Below are 23,294 nucleotides of genomic sequence, written 5' to 3' on the forward strand. Positions count from 1 at the left end.
GTGGGAAAGATTTGCATTTTCAGAAGGTAGTCACAAAAGATGGCTAAACTGTTGGTTTATGCAAATGTTTTATAGGCTTGGTAAAACAAATTACGTAGTGGAGTTACAGCTGGGAGTCCATTTGGACAGCGGAGAGATGGTTGGAAAATATTTGGAGAACTGAATTTGGAAGATAATTTTCATTTTATGTAATGTAATTGTCATTTTATAGTAATGAGCATGCACAGAGGACAAATGAAGTTTGGGCTGTGGGGCTAAGGTGGCTGAAAAACAGTTGGGAACTCATAATGTTGATGGGGCTTGGTAATACAGGAAAAACCTAACAGAAACCAGTAATGGCAGAACAGGTGGAAAAAGCAAAGATAATGAGTAGGGGGCAGGACTTGTTTCTTTCAGATGACCAGGTAAAGGATTTTTCAAGTCAACACTTATGTTGTCTTCAGTGCTCTCTTCAGCCCTCTTTCTTTCAACAAATCACATACTAGTGCTTTAATGCTGAGCCCTTTAGAATTAATGGAATGCGTATTTTTCCTAATAGATAAAGCGATTGTCAAAATTTTTTCATCTCTAAAACTTACTATACCGTTTTATACCATTTATGTTGACATACTGCTCTTTGTTGATGAACAATTTACAATCAAAACCAAAAAATAAAATTGATATCAGATCCAGAAATACCTTGGTAACTCTGCAGTTTTCTCAGCAATCTTGCTGCTTTGTGCAGTGTAACTGAGTGGATGTCATACCATGTTCTGCAATGAGAGTCAAGAACCGTGTTTTGCTGCTTTAAGTCCAATGATACTCCCCTGCTTTGAAAGCCCATCCCTCAGTTTTCATGCAGGTTAAACTATTAAGCAGTAATGCATATGGAGCTCTCACTTTTACTCAGACAAATTATACCGAAATACAGTGAAGCCTCTATTTCTCCAAAACATTCGGTTCCTAACACTTTGCTTGAGTCTTAAACGGTTCCTACAAGTACATTCGCTTTTCTTTGGCACTTGCTTTAAAACAAATAGTCTGAGCGAGTTTGTCACCAGGAATCTTTGTGAAAACAGCAACTTCTCTGCAAGCTGTGCAAATTCTGAATTTGTAACTGTACATCTAAAACCAACTGCAGGAATTATGCTTCCTTAATGAAACACATCTATTGTGAAGCATATGTTTGTTCTAAACTGTTTGAATTCCCAGTGTAAAGACCTCAGAATAATTTGGCAGTAAGCAGTTTCAGATCAGGGATTTTTTACATAATTTAGCAAGTCATGCCAAATTAAAATAAAAAAAATCTAGAAAAAATCTGCTCACAAATAATTTTAGTACCAGTGATTTAAGGGTATGTCTTTACTGGTATTTAGAACTGGTTGTAAGTGATACGTCCACATCAACTGTGGCTCATATCTGATGTGAAACCTTTTGCTCCAAAAGGCCTCCTGATCTTTCTTGTTCTGTACACAGTTGGACACCACGTCTCAGCTCAGGGATGAGAGCTTAGATGAAACAAGGAACAGCTGTTTTTGTGTACACGATTCTGTGAGCCCTCCTCTTCTATGCATTTTTATAGATTAGCTTTAAGTGACCATTGATTTCACAACTCTGAGTCATGTCTTAATCATCTCTGTCATAGTCACAAGCCTGCACCAGAGCTGTCCACATTGTTTATTTGTGAACTGGAAACTTTCTAGAATTAGGTCAAGGATTATTTCTTACCCTTTGGATCTCTGCTAAGAGGAAAGTGTGCTGCAGAGCTGAAGATCATAGAAAAATAGAATCACAATGGCTCAGGTTGGAAGCTTAAAGATCATCTAACTCCAAGCCCCCTGCCACAGGCAGGGATGCCACCCATGAGATCAGGTTGGCCAAGGCTCCATCCAGCCTGGCCTTGAACACCTCGAGGGATGGGGCTTCCACAAATTCCCTGGGCAACCTGTTCCAGTGCCTCACAGAGGCTCCAGTGCCTCTGAGTGAAGGATTTCCTCCAAATGTCTAATCTAAATCTATGCTCTCTGCCCAAGTAAAGAGTCCTTCTCCATTTCTCCATCTTTTTTTTTTTTTTTTTTTTTTTTTTTTTAAGACCCCTTTTAGTACTGAAAGGCTGCAATGAGGTCTCCCTGGAGCCTTTTCTTCTCCAGGCTGAACATCCCCAGCTCTCTCAGCCTTTCTTCATAGGAGAGGTGCTCCAGCCCTCTGATCGTCTTCACAGCCCTCCTCTGGACTTGCTCTAACAGGTCCACATCCTTCTTGTGCTGGATGCCCCAAACCTGGATGCACTACTCCAGGCATGGCCTCATGAGGGTAGAGCAGAAGGAGACAATCCCCTCCCTTGACCTGCTGGTCAGACCTCTTTTTATTCAGCCTTCTGGGCTGATGGAGAGGGAGAACACAGACTGCATGAGGTGGACTTTCTGCTCTCTCTGTAGCAAAGGACAGGCTGGAAGGTGAGCAGTGGGTAAGGCTGACCTCTCCGGAAAGCCTCTAGAGACTGTAGATTTAAAAGGGACACAGGAATGTCTTGAAGAACTAGTCAGTATTGACTCTAAGATGACCTTAGGATCAACTCCTTTCTATCAGTGCTGAGACATCCATTATTGTCTGGGATTACTCAGTGCTTACAGTTCTCTCTCAGAGGCAGAGAATCGCATTCAGGAACCATTAACATAGGTTCAAGCTTCCAGTGATGGCATGAGTCAAGTTGGTATTGGGAAATTACTTTTGGGTATGTATGGTGATTTAAGAGGAATCCTCTTGTGATGTTCAGCACTGAATCCTCTATAAATGCTGTTTTACAGGGAGCAGGTACTGGACAGAGGGCTTTTTTTTTTTTTTTTTTTTTTTCTCAATAAGAGTTTGAGATAGCTTCTGAACAACCCTGTTAATTAGTCATTGTACTGATTTTAGTACTCCTTGAAGTGCCGTCATTACCAAAAAGAAAACTGTTGAACTGAAATTTGCATTCTCTAGTATTCCCTTAAATACAGTGTATACAGAGGGGTGAGAAAGACTCTTCATCACTTTATATTTTCATAGAGATGTGCCTTTCCCAATGGTTTAAAGTCTAGCTGCTCTGTTACATAATATACTTACGCTCCAACAGACTGATGTTTTATGTATCCTCTGTGAGGAAGTACAGGATATTCCACAAAGATACAGTATACAGAAGTCGCCATGGTCTGGTCTAAATATTTAATTATTTAAATAATACATTGCTACTAACTTCCAACTAAATTAGATTCCAGTCTATCTACTGTTGTTAATGCATCATTGCCTTAAAATGTGTACATGCTGGAGATGAGACAGAGCAGGAGAAATGTTCAAGGGTCTAAAGAGGATTAACCTGAGAGGAAAGATCAAGTCCACTTATGTAAGATTATTGCATAACTCTTCAAAATATGTTCATATCCTTTTCTTCTTGTTTATCCTTATGTGTTTCGACAGCAATTGGTTTTCATTCCTCCATCCTTTCCAGTATGTTAGGATCAGGAGTGAAACATTAAAGCATGGTGACTCTTAAATTATAGTTGTCATCATTAGACATCAGAGTGAACATGTTGCAAATACAGACAGGAAATAGTCTTTCAGAGGCTTATTTCAGACTGTCTGTAGGCTTACACAGGTTTTTGAAAGTCATCTTGAAAGCAACGAGAAAGGCAAAAAAAATAATTGTTTTTTATTTCATCCTTGCTTTAGGCTTTGGAGTACAGATGATAATCCTTACAAACAGCTGAGCTATCCTTGGCAAATCAAACTGGCATCTTATCTGAATATTCCCTTGTTGCTAGTAGAGACTTATTTTGAACCCTGATTTCAAGTAGGTTAAATAAGGTTACCAGAATGGGGACTAGGTTTGCTTCTGGTTTACTTTGGACAATGTTTGGAAAATGTACAGTGCAGGTTAAACAAGGGAGAACCAATGAGCAAATGAATTTTTAGTAATAGATAGTGTAGACATTGAAGTCACAAAAATGTAATATTTATTTTTGTTGCTGATGCCAGCATTTGACTTCATGAGTGTTTCCTTACTGAGCTGTACAACACTAAAGACACATAGGGTCATTTAAAATGTAAAACTGCGACACTATGAGCAAAAACTGAACTATACTAGCTGGTATAAAACTAGCTCAGATAAGTACTAACTAAGGTCAACTTCATCTGTTCATTGCAGTGCAAATCTCTCACTTCTTCCACAGAGAATCTTTTTAATTTTGTTCTGTAAACATTTCCAAATTTTGGTGAAAAATAAAAGTAACTCAGAATTATGGTTTAAAGAAGGTGTAAAGGACTGCCCACTAGAGATCACTGGAAAAAGAAACTATTTGAAAGGGAAGTAATAGTGACAGGATTTCTTTGGAGACTGCAGGTGAACAAAAACCGAGCACATAACAGGAAACTAAACTGGGGAACTGGAGGAATAATAATAAAGAAAAAGGTGACAAATCTTAATCTCTTCTTGCTCTTGTCATATTTGGAGAATAGTGGCAATCTCTACTTTCCCTCTTTTAGTTCTTAAACACAGAAATCTTACTGCAAAACAAGGTCACGGGTCAAATAATTTAAATATCTCTTGTGAGGTGACAGACTTAACCTCTTCGCATCAATTAGCCTTATTCAATAGGAGATGTTGAATTAAACTTTCTGATTTTGAGGGGAAATCATGACCATTGTATCTTAATTCATGTCAAGGATTTAGCAGAGGTCAATATATTCAGTAGTTACCCAGAAGCAAACAGCATACGTTCTATTTTAGTAAAAAGGAGTGTTTTTTTACCTTCAAATTGGAAAACTTTTAGAAATGGTGATATATCACCCTCTTGAGGCCAAAACTTGTTACTGCACCTATTTTACAGATTTTTTTCTTTTGTTTCTCAATGAGACTTGTGTAACTTCATAGTCAGGGTCGTTAGAAATTCAGAGATTAAATAATTGTAAAATATACCTTTGACCTTAAGAATGTAACTACTTATGAAAATCTTTTTTTCTTTAGTGTAGGCTCCAACTACTTTTTTGCTATGTATTTTATTCAAAAAAAAAAAAAAAAGAAAATATTGTTTTGATTTTAAAAAGCAATAGCGTGAATATGCCTGTCTTTAAGCTTCTAAAACATATAACCTGCACTTCCACTTCTACAGATTTTGTGAAATACATTTCAAAAATATACTCCGTCCTCTGCAAATAAGAAATGTCTCACTGTGCAAATATAGCTGCCATTTTTATTATTATTTAGAGATCTATACTAATACTATATAAATAAGCAATGTCTAAGCCTACTTTGTGACTATCAGGCCAAGAATATAGTGGCTTTCTTCCTTTATCCATCACTTATGGGCTAACTTACTGGAAGTGTTATGTAAAAAATAATGAATTTAGCTTTTATTTCAAAGGCACTGCAAATCTTTTTAAATTGATTTTGTGCCTTTGGGTGAAGGTCCACAATTTGCCTAATGTAATTCTTTTAATGTGATTTGTTCTATGGGAAAAGGTAAAACTTCTTGTAAGTGCCCAGCTAACATTCAAAACTTTAATAACCCACTCTGTTCAAGCTACAGAAACAGCCATGGTGCATGTATATCGTCTGCAGCTTTACAGGAATTAAATGCTAGGGAAGAGAGGTTCATTTCCAGCAACTATGAGATCAAAGAGTAAGGAACTGTTATGACCAGCTGGGGAAGGTGGGAGAGCGGCTGTGATTGAACATCCTCCAGTGCTGCCAGTGCCTGTTCACAGGGGGGCAGCTGGTCACCAGCAGAGCTGGCAGCTGCACAGGGACGTTCCTCCCCCAGGTCACCATCTGACCCCCCAGTACTCGGGGCATGCAAACCAAGGAATGATGCTTATCCATAACTGCCTATTTTTCCAAGCAGAATAAAGCTGGAGTCTAATATACTACAGAAGCCATTATATGGAAAAATTGCAAATGAGTATTAGTTCATCTTTTGGATTCAATTCAGCTCATAATCAATACATACATTAGCTGTAAAACAATCTGAAAATAAGGTATGTTGCCAACACAACAGTTAAAATAATTATATGAAGAGGCAATGCAGTACTTCCAAGTACCCTTACATCACCATAAGTTGCTTCAACATCAATAGTTATATTGGCAGCATTTTTAGAAAAAGTGAGTCAGATGACTAGCTTCATTGAAAATGAAGATGCTGATTATAGACTCGCACTAACCACAGAGTTTGAATCAAGGTTACTACACAACAGATATTTCATACTGAAAGAATAGGGACAGTTGTGATCAGGAAGTTTGGTTATAGGTTCATCTATTTAAAAAATAAATTTGTACTTAAGAATAACAGATCCTGAAACAACTTCTAAATTTTCTATTGTAGTTTAGAGTTGCCCACAGTAGAAAAAAAAAAAAAAAAAAAAAAATTGGGACCATGTGAATATATCACAGCGATGTGCCCCTATCCTGTACACAGGACATAACAACTCATTTTGGTGCCTGGTATTTTTTACCAGTTCCCCTCTAGCCAAGCCACTCTCCCTTCTACTGTACTGTGCCCAGGGTCATTCCAGAATCCAGACCCTTGTTCCAGCTACTGCTTCAGGTCTGACCTCTTCCTTTTGGGAGTAACTTGCACTATCCTTCTTGTCTCAGGCATATTTGCAGCTTCTGTCCTTCTCTTGGGGTGTCTTTGTCTACAAATGTGTGGAGACTCTGTGGTCATAACTTGTCCCCGGATTTACTGTCTTAGACAGACAACAGTTGATGACCTAAAAATGTTCACTTCTCTTGGATGATCTCTAGATATGGCAAGTCTTTGACTTAGGGTCACATGAGGGTATAATCTAAAAATGCCTTAGTTTAAGATATTTGATGCTCTGATATGTAAGAGGAACTTAAACTTACCCTGTACTGGAACATGTTTGGGACACCTATCTTTATTCCCTAGCTGGCCTCTTGCAATTTATGTAAAGAAGAAATGACTCAGAAAAAGTTATTTTAAGAGTAGTGAGAGCTACTGGGAGATGTGACCAATATCAGGCATTGCTATTTGTGAATGAATGTATTTTCAGAAACAATGTTCTATGCTGCTAGCACTGACCAGACCATTTGGATCATTCAGAAGTTTGTACGTTGCTCGGGGCTCACTCACAGTATCACATTTGCTGACTGTTCTGCCTTTAAGAGCTTTTGCATGCCAGTTTTATTCCCAATAGTCTCAAGAAAATGGCCTTTTTTTTTTTTTTTAAAAAAAAAAAAAAGGTAATGAAATTAAAGGAACTACTTTGCCCTTTGCCTGTATTTCTTGCTCCTTTATTTGTTTTTTTCTCTGTTCATGCCCCATTTCCTTATTGCCTGTTCTTCTTTCCTGGTCCTGTCTCATTCTCAGGATATCCTGGTATCCTTTAACTTTCATCTCAGGGTATCAGGTATCCTTTAACTCCGCTGCTTATATTGTTCACTCCATAGTTTCAGATTGTTTCCTCGGGAACCTTTTTCCACTCTGCCTCAGAATTTCAGCGGAGCACAGACCAGGGGTGCTGAACGAGATTAGTGATAGAAACTCACGGCTACAGATTTACACCCAGGAGGTTTTCTGACAGGGCAGTACTGTTTGGAACCATGGAGGAATATTTACCTCTTTAACCACTATATCTGTGTCTGTGAAATACGACAGTGCTAAAACTTATGTGAATAAAAGCAGTGTGTTTTATTTTATTATTATTATTATTCCCAATATTATTTTCATCATTTTGAGATGGTGATTTAGGTATCCGGCAAAATGAAGTTCTTCAGGCGTTCCAAGCTGCCTCCAGCAGGGGGCTGGCTCAGGCTGCCTTCCCGCAGAGCTGCCTTGCAGCCGTGCTCCGGCCTGGGTCTCCCATGGAGCTGGAAAGGTTTACGATACTGCCCTGCAAAGAACCCAGTTCCCAGTTGTTCCGCATGATAACTTAGCAGGCAGATAAGCAAAGGAATTTTCTGTCGTCTAAAACGTGTAGACGTATGTAAAATTTTTCCACACAAGGAATGATATGCTAATGTACTTATTTGCTTGATTCCCAGGAGTGCTTTGAATCTCACACCACTTTGGAGATGCAGCACTGGCCTCCCCTATTTTCGCAGCATGAACTCTCTCCTCACCTGAGTGAATGCAGGAAGCCTAAAACCTTATCTGGCTTTGTGGCTGTTAACGTGATGTCTCGGTTACAAAGCACGGTCACATGAGTGTGAGGAAAGATCAGCAGCCATTTTGTATGCCTGGTGTTATTGCCTTCAGAGCAGATGGCATCTCTGGAGGTTTACAACCAATCCATATTGCTGTTAAGTTCATACCAGATGATTCTTTAAATGATGGATGAATCAGAGAGTTTTCCCTTCCCCTCCCTTCCCTTCACTACTTCTCTCTACTCTCTTTGCACTTGCAAAGTCACGAGGATGTTGGCCTTTTCTATGCTGCTACATGGCATTTGTCTGCGTAGTTGTCTCAGCCTCAAGGCCGCATGGAGCTCTGCTGCCCAGCAGTGTCCTTCCAGCACCCAGATTTTGCTTCTATGGTTGTAGGTGTTCACTGATCCTTCAAAAGGCTGGGGAAAGTGTTATCAGTGGTGCTGGAAGCGTGTCTGCTGTCTAAGAATATACCTCTCAGGAACAGGGCTTGGGAAGAGTTTGGCTTGCTCTTCCTGTGTCTATCTTTAGCTCTGCCCCAGAGTTGATCTGTCGATAGTGTAAATGTCCATTTTTAGATCTTATTTAAAAGTTTGAAATAGTATTGGAGGCCTCATGGTGGTTCTTTTAAAATTAAAGTAGATCTTCACCTTGAGCAAAGGTAAGACAAGGCATAGGATGAGGAAAGAAAAACATTTGTGGTACCATGGAAAGGTTTAAGTAATCTACAGAGATATGTTTAGGAATAGTTCTTAATATTCAAATTAGCATAACCTGCTCTTTGACTTTTTCTGCTACCACACATCAATCCTGTGCAGTCAGTAACATTTATAGTGCAGAATCAGGTTCTCTGTCTTCAAATGCAGTTATTTTAAATGGACTGAAAAGTAACATTTTGCATGTCCATCTGTATCCTGTTTTTTAAACCCTTTTTGGTTGTGACTCTCTTACCTAGAAGGCTTTAGGAAACTGAGAACTTCTTTAAAATCTGTTCTGCCATTCCTGCTCGAGTCAGACTACAGTATGGAAAAATAACTCAGGATTGCTAATAAAATCCGTATATTTAGTAGTAGACCATAAGGTCTGCAAAAATTAGGGTCAAGAGTATTCTACCAGTGACTTTTAGGGACCAAGCTCGAACTGAGTTAATTTGCAGTGTTTTCCTAGGCATGTAAGAACTGTGCTTTGTCACTCTCACTCAAGTCTAGAAGGACTCTCAACTCTCTGGTGACATCTCCCTGAAAAGTTGAACTATGTCTGACTGGCTGTGCTTGATATAACTCTTATATTTTTATGTATTAGTTCTTCTTGTTTTCCATCGTCAGGATGCATAATGGAAACTCTAAAACGAGGAAAAGTCATGAGCCAGTGAACATCCTGTGCCATGGTTTTTCATTCTGTAGCTGCATAAATCATAGCCAATAAGATAGATGTACATTAGAGAAAACACATTCAATACTCATTTCTAATTCTGTATGTGGTAGTTGGACACAAAACCTAAAGACAGCACTTGTGAAAGGTTTTTGTAGTGTAGTAGTTGGTCTTTAAAAATTCTAAACAGTATCTAGTAGAAAACCAAGATATGTCTTTACATGAATATCTGCTCTGAAAAGTCTGTAATACTTATTTTTCCCTGTTTAGAGTGACATATTCTCATAGTCTGGGGTTATTGAGTAAGTGTGGAACTTCTTAGCCAAAAGCTGCTAAGTTGTATTTCTAAGCTGTCTGTGAACGAATGTATCCTGAAATGCATATTAAGTATTAGCATCCTCCTGATGAATTTGGTCAGTTCTATATTTTGCAAGGTCATAGTCTGCCACAGAATCTTGACAGTATCACACAAAGAATATTTTCTACTGTGGCATCTTAGTTCCTTGGGGATCCCTAACATCTGTACTGCTAATGGTTTTATTGTTGCCTCTGGGTCTAACTCCAATTAAATTGACCGTAACAGTTTGTTGCAACCTCATCCTCTTGAGTACCTGGATTTCTTTGACTTACCTTTGCCTATGAAGAAAGTGCACTTTTATCCTTTTGAAAATAAAGTCCATGGGCAGGAATGAGTTCCTCCTGAGACTAATATACAAGTCCTTTTGTGGTCAGACAAAGGGTTTTCTTAATGCATTCTGTGATAGAAGAGCCCTTAGAGCCAGCCCATCCTTGTACACAGACCCCTCTGTGAGCTCAGTCTTTTTGTAAATTGGGAACAAACTTTACAACACTGTCTGCTTGCAACAAAATTGGACATTCATTTTTAAGCACACAGCCTCATAACCAATTCTTTTAAGAAGAGAACTCCCTTTGTGTAATAAAAGGGAAGGTGGAGAGAAAAAAAGATCTGGGGTAGTGATTTAACAAGCACTGTTGCCTGGTGCTTCCATACTGAGGTTTGTGGAACACAGTAGATGTTCTGCAGTCACTCTTAACTACCATAACAGATGAGTTTAGTATGTTTGTATTTAACGGTTTGCTGCTTGTGTTTTGTTCCATTTTTAATCCTAGGTCAACTCATTAGAAGGGTTTTCTACTTTCAAAAATGCAGTGACCAAAACTGCCTTAAGTATGCCTTAGTACAATAAGCCAGCATGCATGTTAAATGAAAATGTTAGCCTAATAAGCTGAACACTGTTAGCACTCCACAGCTTAAAGTTACAAGCCAAAAAGTATTGAATTAATGTTCCTACCTGTGCCACACAGAGGCACAATACATCTGGGGAATTTTTTCTATAAAAAGCAAAATTTGGCATAGGAAGAGGGTATACATACAGCTTTTCATAATGGTGTTAACAGTTGCATTCTCCAAATTTTATATCCTAATTTAGACAGTGTTAATGCTAGCTTCCTTTAGCGCATATACCTATGCATATTATATGTAAAGGGATCTTGTATCAAACATATACACAAAATATCTAAGATACTGCTGGTTTTAGTGCAAAATATAAAAATAAAAAAGTTGCATTTTTCAGTAGAGTAAAAATTCCTTTTTTTTTTCTTTTTCTTTTTGTAATCATAAATGTACTGTCTCTTAGACTAGAGCTCAAAATTACAGAACTTGGCTTTAGTTTGTTTCCATTCTAAATGTGGTCTAATAAAAAGCTGGATTTGTAAAGTGATAGCTGCGGCTAAGATGGAAACTTCCTCCTTTTCCATTCCATTCGATTAATGAAAGCTGAACTTCAAAGTCTAAATGAGATCATTTGAAGTGCTAAAATTATTGAACACCAGAACTGTTTACTTTCCTATCTGACAAAAAAAAAAAAAAAAAAAAAAAAAAAAAGAGAGAGACTGTAATGTAAAAGTAAAATTTGACCACTGAAATGAAGCTAGGAAACTTTAAAATTCTAATGTAAGAAGCAATGTTCTCTGAGTTGAGAGGCATTTTGTGCATAATTTTAAGTGACTCACTCGATAGTCATGCTTTTTTTTTTTTTTTTTTTTTTTTTTCCCCATGACTGTGACAGTAAAAGCTTTCCTGGGAGGTCTCAGTTGTGTTCTGGTCAGAAAAATGCAATCCAAGGAGAATATGTCTGAGTAACACCCCTGACAAGCTAAGAAAATAAGTAGGGATATCATCAGGGACTGGAGACTTTCTACAGTTTCATAAGCACTCATGTTAGCACTAGTTTTACAGTTGTTCTCAAAAGTTTCAATGTTGATCAACTGCTTGTTATTTTGCTGACAGCCGGTAACATTTCTCCTGGGCTCTATTTAGTCTTTTTTCCGATATGGGCATCAGCTGTGCCAACAGCTCCAGGGAAACTGTGGCTAGGCCAGGTGGTACCAACACTTCTTTGACTGACTCATGCGATGGTGATGAGCATCAGCCTCAGGTCTGCTCCCACAAGCTAGGAAGAGGAAAGTCTGTTGCTAGCTTGTTTCTGGGCTTTGGCCAGAGGTGGGGTGAGCATCTGAAGCTCAGTGGGAAAGTGGAACAGGGGACTGTGGAAGCTGGAGATGCAGGCGTGAGGAACTCCTGGGCTGTGCTCAGAGAGTCAGCAGCAGGGTGCTGGTAGTGAGCAGGTAGGTGTGCTGAACAGCTGTGAGAAAGAAGGAACACTCAGATAGGGTCCAGGAAAAAAGGTAAAAGAAATGGAGTCAGGCACAAACACTTGCAATGCCAAAGATGACCAATTTCTGTGATCATTTGAAGTATTTAATTTTTCTGACACACACTTGGGATAGATAGAATGCACAGTCCTACTAAGTGTAATGAGTCGCTTGTGAGACTTGTTCATCTGACCACCTCTGGAGGCCTCACTGCCCTGCTCCAGGGTTTCTTGTGCTGGCAGCAGACCACCACAGCTGCTTTCCCACATGCCCGACACCACCACTCAGCCTAACCCAAGATCCTCTGACCAACAATATGGGCTGTAGGGAGCCCCATGTAGTACCTGGGGGATGTCTGTCTTTGGTAGGCCCTTACATTTAAAAGAACCAGGGTGGAAGGCACCATTCCGAGCGCCCCCCTCCTTGGCCTCACATATGTGGCCTTTGGCCTCTGTCCTGATCCATCCCTACCCTTTCGTCTGACTCAAGCAAATTCTCGTGTCTTACAGCTCAAAAAATGTGAGAGTTCTGGTCATTAATGAGGAAGTCTCAGGATCTCTAGTTAAATCCCACCATTTAAAAAAATTCTTTGGTTAATTAATCCTTTAATTTTATAGAACAAATGAATTGTGTGTTTTCATTTCATAAGACCGCCAGCACCAAAGTAGAAACACTGAGTTATAGCCGTTTTTCTCTCAGTTCTTACAATTGTCTTTCTTTTTAATTCTTATCCATCCAGAACAAATAGAATTAGACCACAAAAAATAACTTTGTACATGCCAAATTTCAAATTAAGCCATTTTTGCTCTAGCTTTGTTCAGGGATGTGTGATTAGAACTTTTTCCTCTCCCTAGGAAAATCTGTAAAATTGTCATAAAACAAAATGAAAAGCTGAATGATTTAATGGTGAATGTTTTAAAATTTTCTACATGGGGAATGGGAAAAGCTTTATCATTATTTGCAAACTTTACTACAGAAGTTGCTACAAATCATCCAGTAAGCAACTTTTTTTTTTTTTTTCTTCTGTACTAACAGCACAGAATAAGAATAGCATTATGCCGTGTCATGTAGGGGCTTGAGTTTTTTTAATAACATCTAGCTTGCTGGCACAGTACAAAACTATTACTTTCACAAAACTGAACCAGCTGGTCAAGAGGCAAAGACTGGATTATACTGGTGCTCCATTTTTCTGTTCTGTTCCCCTTTTTTCTCCCTGAGGAATTCTTGTACAGTAATTTCTAGCTTCAATGTGGATGACTTTGGGTTTTTGACTTCCAAGAAGTTGTGATGGAAAATACAAGTTTAATTTTCTTTTACCAAGGCATCAGTTGGGTAGATTTTACAGTATTTTCATTATAAGCATGATAGTGTCTAGATCAGATACTTAATTTGTATAAATCAGCAAAACTATACTGAAGTTTATCTGATTGAAACTCTTCCACACCTTAAGATTGTTGAAGGAAAATATAAGCTCAAACAGAAAAACCAGGAAGGTAAAAAGTGTCTAGGAAGGGATGTGAAGTGGTTTCTTGTGCATCTGTATAAAATGAAGGAAACTGAAAAAATATTCTGTGTTTGTTATAATTTGTCTTCCTATAAGTTTCCTTCACTGAGTACTCGATTTGGATTCAGGATTGCATATTAGGTCTTACCCTTTGTTTTGATAAAATTAATGCTGTAGCCTATTTTTAAAGCATAGTTTTATGCTCTGTCAGAGTCTCATGGTAGATTCTTCTCTATTGGAAGACTGTTTTCTCCCTATTACTTTTTAAGACTCATTTTATTGATATCTTTTGTTGAAAACATGTATATTCTGAAAAATGTCCTGAATGACGAGAAAAGCAACTATGTCATGTAATTTGAGTCACTGTGTACGTGGGCATTGTTGATTATTTTCCATTCCGACTAACCAGGCTATAAAGGACGCCAGGTTGCTTAATCTGTGGAAGGGCAGCGGTCCTTCTGTAGGGGTGGTTTTGGGCTCCCATTTCTGTTCATGAGACTTGAGGAGAGCAGAGACATGGCTTTGTATATCTGACAGGACTACTTGGCCCATCGAGAGGGCAGGTGCTCCTTCTCGGGGTGCCAGGCAGCGTGTGGCCGCCTGCCTTTGGCTGGCTGAACCAACAGCTGAGTCGGCGGAGGCAGAGTCGTTTGTGTCAGATAGAGGCTGATGGTGAGGGCTGGGTTGGATCTCAGAGCCCACAGATAGCCATCCCTGGACAGAAGTCAAAGGGGAGAAGGGAGAGTTCAGCAGAACGAGCAAACTGTAGGGCTGCGCATCTCTCCAAAGCTGCTGCAGTCAATTATATTCGCACAGGTTTTAAGTTCTAGTCCAGAGCTGCCTTCCAGGCAGGGATGAGTTACGAGGCTGGGGGTCGGATGATAGAGGTGGCATCAGGCTATAAAAATAAGCTGGAATCATAGGCACTGCACTATGAAAAGAAAACCCACAACCAAAAAGCAAGCAAACGAAAATAACCAAAACTAATCGGAGCATGGTTTGATCTGTCGGCATCCACTGGGCTCAAAGTGCGCCGCCCGCGGTTCTCCCGGGAGGGCACTGCGGGGGCTGGGGCCACCCGCAGCCGGGCCGGGCCGGGGCCGGGGCTCCCCTCGGGGGCAGCAGCGGGTCCGTGCCGGCCCAGGCCGTGCCGGCAGGTGGCGCTGCGGGCCCAGGCACGGCGGGCGCGCGGGCGGCGCTCCCTCAGCCGGCGGCCCCGCGCGGCCCGGCCCGGCTCGGCCTTCTCCTCCTTCCCCTCCGATATATTCAGTCTCTGCAGATGTGTTCTTCCGAACGTTTTCAATAAAATTTTATAACGGTGTTAAGGATAAAGAATAAAAATAGCAGGAGTGTCGCGAGTGGCGCTGCCGGGCAGGAAAAAATTCCCCGCGGCAGGGAGGGAGCGGGGCTGCCCTCCCGTCTCCCCGCCCGGCTGGAGGCTTGTGCCCGGCCGCCATGGTGGACCGGAGGGCGCCCCTCAGCGTGGTTCTGTGTGCCTGCATTTCGTACAGTTCCCTGCGGGCCTTCCCTGCACGACACTGCAGCCTGCTGGGGTGCCCGCCCTTTCCCGGGCCCTGTGGCTCGGTGGCAGCCAGAGGCCAGCCCAGCGCAGGCAAAAGGGTCCAGGATGCTGGTGCTTGAGTGTTTCCAAACACGGGTGTAAAATATGCTCTGAAACAGGACCGGTTTTGTGAGACGGCAGAAGTAATCCCACTGCCGATAGCTGCATTTGGTACTCGTGCAAGCCTGCAGTGTTTCTGAGCACCCTTTTGAAGGCATGCAGACATCATGTACTGCGGGCAGATGTTATACGTGTCTGTCTTTGTAAAATACAAGATGCGTGTACAAGAGAGAGCCTTTCTTCATTATTTTTTTTTTCATGTGCTTACCATATCACCTTGTCTCTCAAGGACAGCACATTGCTAAAATACAGGCAGAGATTTATTGGAGGCACTAGGACTTTACTCCTCCTGCTCCTCTCCCTGTCAGCTCACTTCTCCCACTCCTCTGCCAGTTTGGCATCTCTTAACATTCTGCTGCGAGCTGGAAAAAAGCAAGCAACGCTGTGTAAGGAGTCAAGGGAACACGTTGGCCCTTACCCATTCCCCACTCTGTCCTACAGCCTGACATGGGGAATGTGGTTCTTGTGCCATGACTTGTAGTGAGAGAGGAGATGCAGCCACCTTCATTGCTTGCCCCAGACTAGACACCCATGATCTAAGTCAGCAGGTCTGCAGGGTTGTGTCTCCTGTCTTCCTTCCCCCATTGTAGAACATCCCAATAAACAGCCTACAGTGAAAACTGCTGAACAAGTTTTTTTCCTTATAGTGCTTTGGGATATGGTGGGTTCCATGGACAGAGGTGGCAATAGACTCATTCTGGGTGCTCACAGTGACTTATCAAAGATATAATAATAATTAAAACAAGGTCTACAGAGTGCCCAGTGAGTGCTGACATGTCCACAGTATGCATGGAGCATCGTGCCAGAGGACTGCCACTTGATCCTTATGGCAGGAGTTGACTAGTGGACACTGCTTCTTGGCACAGTGTTGGGCCAATATAACTATACTACTGTGAATTTTAGAGTATGATTGGCTCTGTTTGACCTATTTTATTACAATTGCATTTCTTTATATAACACAGCTGTGCCCCAAAGCCCAAACTCCTGTTTCTATCTCAGTTTGAATTCCAATTTCAGGTATCACTTTGGAGAAGGGGATGTTAGGGTCCTGAGTGACTCAGGAATCTTAAAGTTTTATTCTTAGCTTCATTTTAGCTATCTGAATAGACTAATAATTACCAGAAATCATTCCATAAATAAAGTGATAAGAGTGAGGTACTGTGTATACTGAACTGTTGACCAACTGGAAATTAAAATTCACACCAGACTCTGGAACTCAGTCAATAGCCAATAATATAACCAGCATTAGACCTAACTTAATCCAGTCTTAGGATGCTTGTAATAGATGGCCATTCCTCTTCAGAGTTAATTTTCAGGCTGCCTATAAACATCACGGTCAGTTTATTCCATTTACAGTCTTGCTTTGCAGTGAATAAGACTTCAGTAAAATTATCTCTACTCAGTATGTGCCTATAGTATCATCCAATCATGTAAATTCAGGGGCACTATTTTTAATCAGACAATATAATTGGTACTAATCTTGCAATAAATGGTGCTCCTGAGAAGCAGGAGCTCCTGTCTTCTCAGGAGCACCATCTGTGTGGCTCATATGCAATCAGTGATATTTATATTAAATGTTATATATTCTGCCTCACCTACTGTTTGATTTCGTCTCTCAGAGTCTCAACCCAGGAATCAAAACAGGAATCACAAGACCCAAGTTCTGACAAGTAGTTTCTTCCTTCAGTCTAACAATGTGTATCTTGTTAATGCAGCTTTGTTCAGCACTTTTTTTCAACCAAAAGTGCTCATGCTACACCCAGTCTCCCCAGTGCAAGGTCAACTGTAATCTATATGCAACTTTACATATACCCCCCTCATATCTTCTAAAACCTTGATATTTTTTCCATTTCATTGCAGTCACATGGATTTTACATTGTCCTGTCCCAAAATGTCACCTTAGATTATACCCCAAAACACTGTTCTGCTCTTCATTTATTAGAAGGCTACTTACTATTTTTTTTTCTCCTTGTATGCTTGCAAAAGGCAAATGTTTACTGTACAGTACAGTCTCTCAGCGTAAAAAAAATAAAATAGAGCATACATTTTTCAGATTGCCATTTTACTAACAAATATGCTTCTCTTGTTCTTTCTTTTTTCTTATCTGGTAAGGGGTTTGTAAGCAAGCTGGATGAATTCATTCACTGGTTAAATGAAGCCATGGAAACAACAGAGAATTGGACTCCTCCTAAAGCGGAGACAGACAGCCTTAAACTGTACCTGGAGACACACTTGGTAGGACAAGATTATACTATGATTGCTATCAGTAATTGAAGTGTTCTGCTGTGCTTTTTATTTGATTATTATTTTTTAATTACTAGTGTGCATCTATATTTTAATGTAAGATTTGCAGCATTGCAGTTTATTTTAATGAAAACACCAACAAATTATTCCTGTATTTGAAATATGTACTGATTGCTTTTTAAAAACTAAATTAAAAGCCAAATTTACATTGCCATTCAGAAATGATCTCCAAAATTGAAAGAAAATTTTGATAGCAAAAAGAGAATATTTTTTTTTCTGCGGATAATTCTAGGGTTTTTACAATGTTATAACATTAAGAAAGCTTCCTTACTAGGAAAGAACTCTTATTCTCTCCCCCACAGTTTTTAATATAGCACAGAGTCATGTAAATAAAATATTTGAAATAATTATTTCAATCATTTTACTTGATATGCTTTTCTGTCATGTAATTAATACAACTGTCACTAACCTTGTTCTTGTGCAAAAAGCTAAAACATTGGGTGGAAGTAGAAAAACTTGGATGAATAATCTTCAGAATATATTACAGGCTAGAATTATAGATTGAGAAATATTTGATAAACATCATGAGGCTTACACTGAATTCTTCCAAGAACTGCTTCTGGTTATGAGGAGGTAAAACAAAAACCTGAATTAAACCAAATATTAAGTCCTCAAAACCAACATTTTATGCCATAGGTAAAGAATAGAGATCAATGTATGCTGTTCGATGCATAGATATCTTGATAAGTAAATGAGTGTATCTGGCAAAAAGGGACAAAGAAAAAAAAGAATGGAAAATTAAGAATTTCCTTTGCCTTCTGCCCAAATCTTAGGCTCTTGCCAAAATAAGTTGGAAGAAGTGATGAGTACTATTTTGTAGCCAATGAGCTAGAACCTGTAGCTGGATAAAACATTGCAGTAAACCCCCATCAGAGAACCAAACACCCCAAGCTTGTTTTCATTGCCATTGTGTGATAATCTGATGGTGAGAACTTGCTTGACAGTCCCAGGAATTCACGTGATGCATTACAGGAAAAAATGTTATCCTACTCAGTACAGTAATAATGGAGTGACCATTATTAAATTAATCATTTAAGCATAAGCTAACCACATACAACATTAGAACCTAACGGAAACCTGTTTTCAGAATTTCAGCTATATGGAAAACTCTTTTGTGTCTTTTGTTCTTAAACATTTCTATTGTGGTAGTGCCTATGGGCAGCAACTAGACTAAGTGCACATCGTGGTAGGCTATAAAATACAATGTGAGGACTTTGCAGTCTTGCCTTACATTGCAGATTTCAGAATGTTTGGCAGGGAGTTTGGATTTTTCTCTTGTACTGCGCGTATTTACTCACATGTGCTAATGTGGATTCCCATGATGTTTGCAGGTACTCTGAAAACACAGAGTACATAGTGAGATCAGACCTCCAAAAAGGCAGTGGTGATTTCAATTTGTTTTCCCCTTACAACATGAAACTTTTGGAAACATGAATTTTTATGAGTAGAACAGTAATTTTCACTTCTGATTGGATAAAAAGAAACATATACATGTGCTATCCCAGGAACCTGACAAATCACTGGCACCAGTAATGCTCAGGTTCTTTTTCCCCGTCTTCCATGTGGAGGAGAGCAGTGGCTCTTTTGCTGCAAGTTGCTTCCAACTTTGTCTTGTGGTTCTTTGGGAGGTGAGGCCAAAACCATTTAATGTGTTGACTGGAATGTGGACTGGTAGCCCTCAGCCTGGCTCTGGTTCATTGCTAAGGGTAGTCAGAATAAATGAGTATGTGGATACTTGCACAACTCCAATTTCCCCTGTAGGTACTTAGTTTCCCAGCTGTACTCTGTAGTGTATTTGCTGATAATTATTTTAATTTGGGGTAAGGAAATCTTTTTTTCTAATTGTGGGAGTGTACCTGAGGTGTTACATGTTTCGGGATGACCATTTTATGAAACAAGGTGGATCTTAGGGGTGTGGTTTTTTTCTTTATTTCTGTGAAGAACTAAAATGTCTAAAGAACAGCCGATTTCAATTTGATGATATAATTATTTTTATGGCACATACATTCAGTGAAAAATCATTGCAAAGCCTGAAAAACAGTAACTGTGACTTCTCCTTTTGAATTTCAGGAAACATATGCTATCATTCGTTTCTACACAGCAGAATTGAATTATTAAAATAGAGCATTTTTATAGTGGGAAGATAGAGTTATTTGTATTAATTAGATTGTCAACTTTTCAGTGGCATTTGTCTGACAGAAATCCTAATCTGTGTTTAAACAGAAGTATATGAACTTCAATTCACATTAAGCTCAATGTTAAAATTTCCCTAGACTGAGCATTGAAAGACAACACTGATCAAGGTTTTTGGGAGGATACTTATACTAATTTTCTTCTTTTGCCAGTTATACAGGTAGTCACCCTAAACTGAGATTTGGTGAACTAAAAGGAGCTTAATATTAAATTAACAAATAAATAAATTTAGGTTTCAGTCTCATGAGTTCATAGTACAGACACCCAAAGCAAACTACCCTGAAAAAGAAAGGAAGTATGTTGGTTCTTTTCTACAAATCGCATCTGCAGTAGTGAATCTCATAACTATTATTCGTCACTGGTGCAGATTTTCTGGTTGTAGAAAGAGTGAAAACTCAGTGTAGATTAGTATTTTTATTTTTATTAGTAGAGACAAGGCCTTAGCCCTTGGCAGAAATTATCAATTTCACCACCTGTGATATTGTTTTGTTGGAAGTATGTTCGTTACAATAACAAAATTAGTGCCATAAAGAGAGAATATTTTGCATTCATGAATAAAATCTATGCTGTCAAAATCTAAGAAAAGGAAATATGGGAAAAGGAAACCAGAAAAATGTTCTTGTTCCTTTTCTTGTCATTGGCTGGGAAAAGTTTGGCAGAGGAGACAAGGACAAAGATGTGAATGTTCTACAAACTTCCTGCTGTATAAAATTCTTGATTGTCATTTTAGGATCCCAATGTAAGTGATTGGTAAAGGTTTAAATCTAAAATTTTCTCCTCTCTCAGCCTTGCTTTTCTACATCTTTGCCACTTTGAGAAATGGTGTGATGTAGACACTTCAAGACAGCATGTTTATTGAAAACAAAAACCACCCCCCTACAACACTAATTTACTGGAATCTTTGCATAAGGTGATGCTCACATGACGAGCCAAATCTCTTGAACAGGATGGCAATGCAAGTTTCTGTTACAAGTGTCCTTGTAATGACAGCTTCAGCTTAAATTGCTAGGCCTCCCCAGACTCATGTTCTAGTTAATTAATTAATTAATTCTAGAATTAATTAATTCTAGTTAATTCTTGTATATGGCCTGGCAAGATTGTCCACCCCGGATGTTAATCAGTGCTCCGAAGCATACATGTACATGTAGTGATTATCTATTGGCCATGGCCAATAACCAGCAAGAGCTGCCTGCAGGATTCCCTGGAACTGTGTGAAGGTCCCACCCGGAGAGCTCCTGAAATAATGAGTGAAGCATTTTGTTGTGAATGTGGTGAGGCACTCTGGCAGTTGACGCTTCTCAAGGTGGTCAGTTGTCCCCAGTCTGCCCATTATCTCATCTGTGCAGACACAAGTTGGGGAGTTCCTGGGCCACCCAGGGAATTAACAGCTAAGTGCACACAGGCACAGCCCTGATACCCAGATACACCACAGTTATTATTATTAACCATAGGCCAAACTGGAATTTCATTCTTACTGCAGTTACAAGTTAAACTCCGTGGAATTTCCCACAATGAGTAACCATAAAGTTTGATGAGCGTGAGTTTTTCTACAAAATGAAGGGTAAGCTACATCTAGGATGAGATGTGCCAAAACAGATGATCTTCAAGTTGGAGCATAGTTTTCATTTCAAAAAGTTTAGATGGCCATTCTTTAAAAAAAATAATAATAAAAAAATTCTTCTTAAGATATGGGAGTTTTGAGAGTTGTATTATCTAAAGGAAAATGGAATAAAAAATTTCCTGCGTCCAATAGAAATGTTTCTGGCCACATCATGGCTCAGCACTAAACAGCACTCAGCTGTAAATGGCAAACATGTTCATACAGAAAATAGGTTGTATTTTCACCCTTAAGAAATTGTGTTGGTAATGTAATGATGCTTCTGTGATTCCTTATGATAACTGATCATCTGTTTGTAACAAGTCTGCTATGTCTGAAAAAAAAATCATTCTTATCTCCCTGGAAAATAACATTTTCTGAAAAATGTCAGTTTATAGAAGTATTAAGTACCTGTTCTCATTGAAAGTAAGGTAAAATACACATGCCTTGGGCTAATCTACTGGCTGTCTTTGTGGTAGTGTGGTAACAGTGATTTTATTGAAGGCATTAAAGGTTCTGAAATGACTAAGTTATGTACTATGCTTTTGCTGGATGGGCATTTTCTTCCAATGTTCATTGCAGCCAATTTAGATTTTTTCCTCAAAACACACAATGATATCTGCAGGATGATTGTGATAAAGACTCTGAGCACCATGACTGGACTAATCTCTTGCTTTAAATCAGTTTAACCTATTGTTAATTTCAGTTTCTGAATTTTGTACTGTTATCATGAAAGGTATTTTGCGTATGCATTAGTTCCTGAATATTTGTCATTTTATATAGGAAGCAGTCTGCAGAATGTACTGTTCAGAGATAGAAACTAAAACCAGCAGTTTTCAAATAGCATAACCAAATAAATGGAATTAATAGGAAGTCAGAAATCAACCTTAAACAAAGGGAATACATGTATATTTTCAGTTGTAGTATTCAGCTTACAAAATCTGGAAACCAAATAACATCTGTGCAAGTCTTTCTGGTTTTTGAGTTAAAGTGCCTAAGAACTTCAGAACAGTGTTGCTGTCATTTAATGCACTCCATTGTACCTGTGGTACAGTCTGGAGCCAGAGTGCGTATAGGTGCTGACAGTGGGAAAAAATATAGATTTCTAAAAACAATTTGGATTGTTCTTTTGAACTACAGTTTCCTGTGACTTTTTTCGTGACTTACTAAGAGAGAAAAAATACACTAAGAAAATCCAGGTATATGTTCTGCTACTCATGGTTGTGCTGACCAATACAGAAATGCTGCACTTGATCTAAAACTATTTCCTGTAAGGTAATGCAGTGAAGAACTGACACATGTTTATTCTTTGTAAGGAGAAGTGGGTGTTGTTTATCCTCCCAGCACCACAGAAATAGGAGGCCTATTATGATGGAGTTCTGTTATTACTATGTATATTTCTCATGAAGGAGGGGACTGTCCATTTGTTGTTCTCCCATGCCATTGCTACCAGCTCTTGCCGCACAGTGCCATTCAGGAGTTTCATTTTTGCACTGCTTTGTGCAAACCAGTAGCATAAGCAAAAATTCCTCAATAATTTTCTCAGAGACTGAATGGCTTGAATACTGTTAAGAGTGCCACTTTCCTAAACCTGATGTCCAAATTCGTGGTTACCTAACCTTGTGTAGGTATTCTGTACAGGTGTGGATTAAAAAATAAAAATAAAAATGCATCTACTTGTTTTGTTGTTTGCTTCAAACCTCCCCAGGACTCCTTTGCTTCTCTTTATTACCAACCAAAATGTACATAGTTGTGCATAGGAAGGGAAAACACATTGGTTGTGTTATAAATTGCACATACAGAGCACAAAATGTGACCTATTTGAGAGGAGTGGATTTTAAAATTAAAATAT

The 23,294-nt window shown here is 39.2% G+C and overlaps 1 protein-coding gene across 3 annotated transcripts in view; it reads left to right on the forward strand.

Annotated features, from left to right (window-relative positions):
- AKAP6 (A-kinase anchoring protein 6) overlaps positions 1-23,294 on the forward strand; it is a gene marked incomplete at its 5' end in the record, with an annotated part of 220,546 nt that overhangs the window by 47,178 nt on the left and 150,074 nt on the right. For all 3 annotated transcript variants that reach the window (XM_082762186.1, XM_082762187.1, XM_082762185.1), the window contains one exon: positions 17,461-17,583. In XM_082762186.1, coding sequence (XP_082618312.1) covers positions 17,461-17,583 — 123 coding nt within the window. The remainder of the gene's footprint in view (positions 1-17,460; positions 17,584-23,294) is intronic.

This window comes from Aythya marila, assembly GCF_965140915.1.
Source record: "Aythya marila genome assembly, chromosome: 5".
In the NCBI taxonomy this organism is placed as follows: domain Eukaryota; kingdom Metazoa; phylum Chordata; class Aves; order Anseriformes; family Anatidae; genus Aythya; species Aythya marila.